The sequence below is a fragment of the Pyxicephalus adspersus genome, chromosome 12 (assembly GCF_032062135.1).
Source record: "Pyxicephalus adspersus chromosome 12, UCB_Pads_2.0, whole genome shotgun sequence".
In the NCBI taxonomy this organism is placed as follows: Eukaryota; Metazoa; Chordata; class Amphibia; order Anura; family Pyxicephalidae; genus Pyxicephalus; species Pyxicephalus adspersus.
This window is the reverse complement of record NC_092869.1, coordinates 941,032-945,002: the sequence shown is the minus strand read 5'-3', so window position 1 is coordinate 945,002 and position 3,971 is coordinate 941,032. Positions and strand designations below refer to the sequence as shown.

At 40.6% G+C, this 3,971-nt stretch overlaps 1 protein-coding gene and 1 long non-coding RNA gene across 2 annotated transcripts in view; one reads left to right on the top strand and one right to left on the bottom strand.

The window, feature by feature from the left end:
* LOC140342658 (uncharacterized) overlaps positions 1–500 on the top strand; it is a 6,528-nt gene extending 6,028 nt beyond the window's left edge. The window contains exon 3 of the long non-coding RNA XR_011923118.1: positions 26–500. This is a non-coding gene — a long non-coding RNA (uncharacterized lncRNA). The remainder of the gene's footprint in view (positions 1–25) is intronic.
* The window catches only part of LOC140342657 (protein S100-A1-like), a 10,571-nt gene that overhangs the window by 3,725 nt on the left and 2,875 nt on the right, over positions 1–3,971 (bottom strand). The window contains exon 2 of the mRNA XM_072428950.1: positions 2,572–2,772. Coding sequence (XP_072285051.1) covers positions 2,572–2,709 — 138 coding nt within the window. The 5' untranslated portion in view covers positions 2,710–2,772. The remainder of the gene's footprint in view (positions 1–2,571; positions 2,773–3,971) is intronic.

Here is a 3,971-nt window from a genome sequence, read left to right as displayed (position 1 = left end):
ACAGTATATAGAGTGCAGGGGTCAGGTCTATGTAATGTAATATACAGTATATAGAGTGCAGGGGTCAGGTGTATGTAATGTAATATACAGTATATAGAGTGCAGGGGTCAGGTCTGTGTAATGTAACACACAGTATATAGAGTGCAGGGGTCAGGTGCAGGGGTAACACTAGTGTACAGGGGGATGTAGGGTGTATTTGTGAATACATTAGTGCTGGTATGGGGGTGTATGAAAACAACCGCACCTGGCAAGGAGGGGGGTGTTGGATTGTCCAAAATGGTGGAATAAGAGTACCTTGCAGGGTTAATTAGGAGGTTTTAGTAGTGAGAACTATAATTTGCACCGAGGGTGGAACTAAAATGGTGCCACCAGTGTTAAGAAGAGGTGGGAATAATAATAATTCCTAGTGGGAAGCGTTACTGTCCAACAGGTGAAGGAGGAACTGTGGTATTTAAATAAGGATAGGGGGAACAAAAGTGTCATTGGGGGTAAGAAGGAAAGTTGTGCCTAGCGGAGGGTGGGGAAGAACAATGAGAGCCCCATGGAATCTGAGGTGGTTGGGGTAAACACATGGACGGTGACACTTGGAGGGGTTAACTCGAGTGTAAGAATTGTGAAATTAGAGAAAATAACTCAGCATGTTAGGAGGGAAATTCACATTTGCACTGGCACTTTTAAGACTTCTCAACTGGTTGTCCTTTTTATGCCCCATATTGTCACAGAGGCACCCCGGCCACCCCCCGGTAACTTACTTTATACAGAATCTATAATCAAAGAAATATTCGTAGTGAATTATTGTAATTTGCACACCATATACAGTTAGAACCATAAATATTTGAACATAAGCAACTTTTTTCTAATTTTGGTTCTGTACATTACCACAAATAAATGAAAAACGTATGGAGAAGGCGTGGAACAGGTCATGATCCCAAGAATAGCACATCGGATGTGACATTGAATGGCCAAGTCAGTCACCTGATCTGAAGCCAATCGAGCATTTCACTTGTTGAAGACTAAACTTCAGACAGAAAGGCCACAAACACACAGCAACTGAAAGCCGCTGCAGTAAAGGCCTGGCAGAGCATTAATAAGGAGGAACTCCGGCATCTGGTGATCATGAGTTCAAGACTACAGGCTGTCATTGCCGGCAAAGGGTTTTCATCCAAGTATTAGAAATGAACATTTTATTTTCAGCTTTTTAATTTGTCCAATTACTTTTGAGCCCCTGAAATGAAGTGATTGTGTAATAAAGGATTTAGTTCCTCACATTTTAATGCAATGTTTTTGTTCAACCCACTGAATTAAAGCTGAACGTCTGCAGGTCAATACATCTGAGTTGTTTCATTTAAAGTTATTGTGGTAATGTACAGAACCAACGTTAGAAAAAAGTTGTCTCTGTCCAAATATTTATGGACCTAACTGTATATATTAATGCAGAAAACAGAAACACAGAGCCAGTGCAGGAATCATTTCTTCTTTATTGAGACATCAGATTTGTATGAAAGGCTCTCGTGGTGTAATGAGATGTTGGATTGGCAGAAAGTTCTCTGCTGGTTCTGTGCCATTGGTTGTACTCGTCATGCAGATTTGTAATACAACACTTTGTATAATGGTGACAGTTTTAATTAAATGCTCCTATGCTGTTGGTCAAAGAACCAAGAATTCTTCCGACCAACAACCATTACAAAAGGTTAGTACCCTAGCCCAGGGCTCCAGCATGTGTTAGTTTTTACTTTTCTAGTCCTCTACTTAATTAGGAGGATTTACATTCTCTCCAATCATGCATCTAGCACGGGACAATGGCACACTGACCCTTGGGGATCCAGAACACTATGACACTTGCTAAGAGAGTATTAGTATTACAGTTATGTTTATAGCTCAGTTATAGTTATACAGAAAACCGAGACACAGGGTGGGTAAAGGAATAATCTCTAGCTTATTGAGACATCAGTCTTTGAGAAGAAGGTGGAGGGTTCTCTTCTCATCCAAAACCATTTGTTTGTCAGGTATGCAGACGTCTGTGGTCCCTATTTATTATACAGCACTGTGTAACATATTGCCACTTTCAGTGCTCATATTATTCTTGGAGCCCAGAGAAATCACAAAGTTGAGAAATGTTTGAAAATCCACTTTCCTAACTCCATCCTAATCAAGTTCCTTATTGTTCATAATGGTTGGATCGCTCAATATTTAAAGAATAATGGCAAAGGTTTTCTCCACCATTGTTCACCATTTCTGCCCCAGCCCTGCCCTAAAATAAACCGAGATTTAATTAGGTGAAACCTTGAAGAAAGAAAAGACATTGAGACTGAAGATGGTAAAGTTTTTGTTCTTTATATATATTATGTTTGCCTTTATCTCAGGATTTGCTGCATCATGATTGTTCTTGCTTTCTTTACAGTTAGTCTGATAACAGCAAGGAGAAATAAAAAATGGTTTCCTAATCCTCAATATGGCTGCAGATTGTGTGTGTCGCCTTCTGTACAAAGCTAAAACAAAAGTCCATAGTGGAGCCAAATATATCACAAACTTTCTGCATTAAACTAACAATGCCATCCTATGGTGTCTCACCTCAGCATAATCTCTGAGCTCGTTCTGTAGAAGATCCTTCATTCCCTGCTTGCTCAAACCATGCTTGTCTCCTTCCTTATAGGAATAATCATGGAAGATTTTATTAATTGTGCCCATGGCCTTTTCCAGTTCGGACATCTTTGGATGAGTCAGTGCACCACCAAAAAACTGAAGCCGGACCTTTCAGTTATGGATGAATCTCTGAAAATGATGAAGAAATATTTTGTTGAATTTGTGCTATGACAAAGATTTCAACAACACAACATGAAGATTGATAACATGCTGCAATGAACCAGAAATATAATAAGAAGACAAGATTATATTCTTCCCAGACAAACAGCTTTTCCCCTCTTACTGATTCTCCTATCATGTAATGTTACCTTGCTACTTCTTACTTTGTTCTATGACTGGGATGTACAGACAATGAGAGCATTTAAAAGTTGTACCTACCCGGCCAGTCACCGCCCAGCCTGATAATCCGCCTCACAATTTAGTTTTGATCAGACCAACACCCGTTGTTTGAGCAATAGGTTTGTTCCCTAGCCCAAGGCTAGTTTCTGTCTTTCCATTTCTGTGCTGATTTTGCCTTGTATTTTGACTATTCTCATATTCTGGATGCCTTGGCTACTGTGTTGTTCCTAGTTTTTTAATTGCCAGTCATTCTTTTACTCTTTGTTTTATCTCTGCTCAGCTGCACAGGTGTGTTCAAGAGATGCAACCTGGTACAGCCACCAGAAAAGTCCATCATTCCTTATTGCTGCTTTGATGAAGATTGGATGATATGTGCTTAGATTCTGCACTTCACGCTTTTTGAGGACCTTCTCCAATTATATCGATAGGACAGAGAGTTTTCTGTACAATTTGTCTGTTACATTACTGTTGTCACATTTAAACTGAATGGCTGAATATGTTTGATCCAAAGGAAGTCATTTTTTTACACAGTTTCTACTTAGCCGTAGGTATTGACTGTATGGCATCCTATCTGTTGGCAATAAGTTAACCTCCATACACAACCTTCTCCTTTCTAAATCGCTGAACTTTCTGGCTCTCACTGTAACTTGGCTTTCCTCCTCTGCCTCTGCTCTCACCTATGGAGGCCTGCACTTTACACATACCCCTAGACCTGGCAACAAAGTCGGGGGTGGTGGGGGTCTCCTCTCACCTAACTGTACATACAGAGACCTTCCTACCCCACCCTCTCTCATTTTCACCTCTTTTGAAGTCCACTCTGTCCGACTCTTTAGCCCCTTACCCCTCATTGTTGCTGTTGTCTACCATCCACCTGGCCCAGTATTACAATTGTTAGATAACTTTGCATCCTGGCTCCCACACATTCTTTCCCATGACCTGCCCACCCTAATCCTTGGTGATTTTAATGTTGCACTGGATGAGCCCAACCT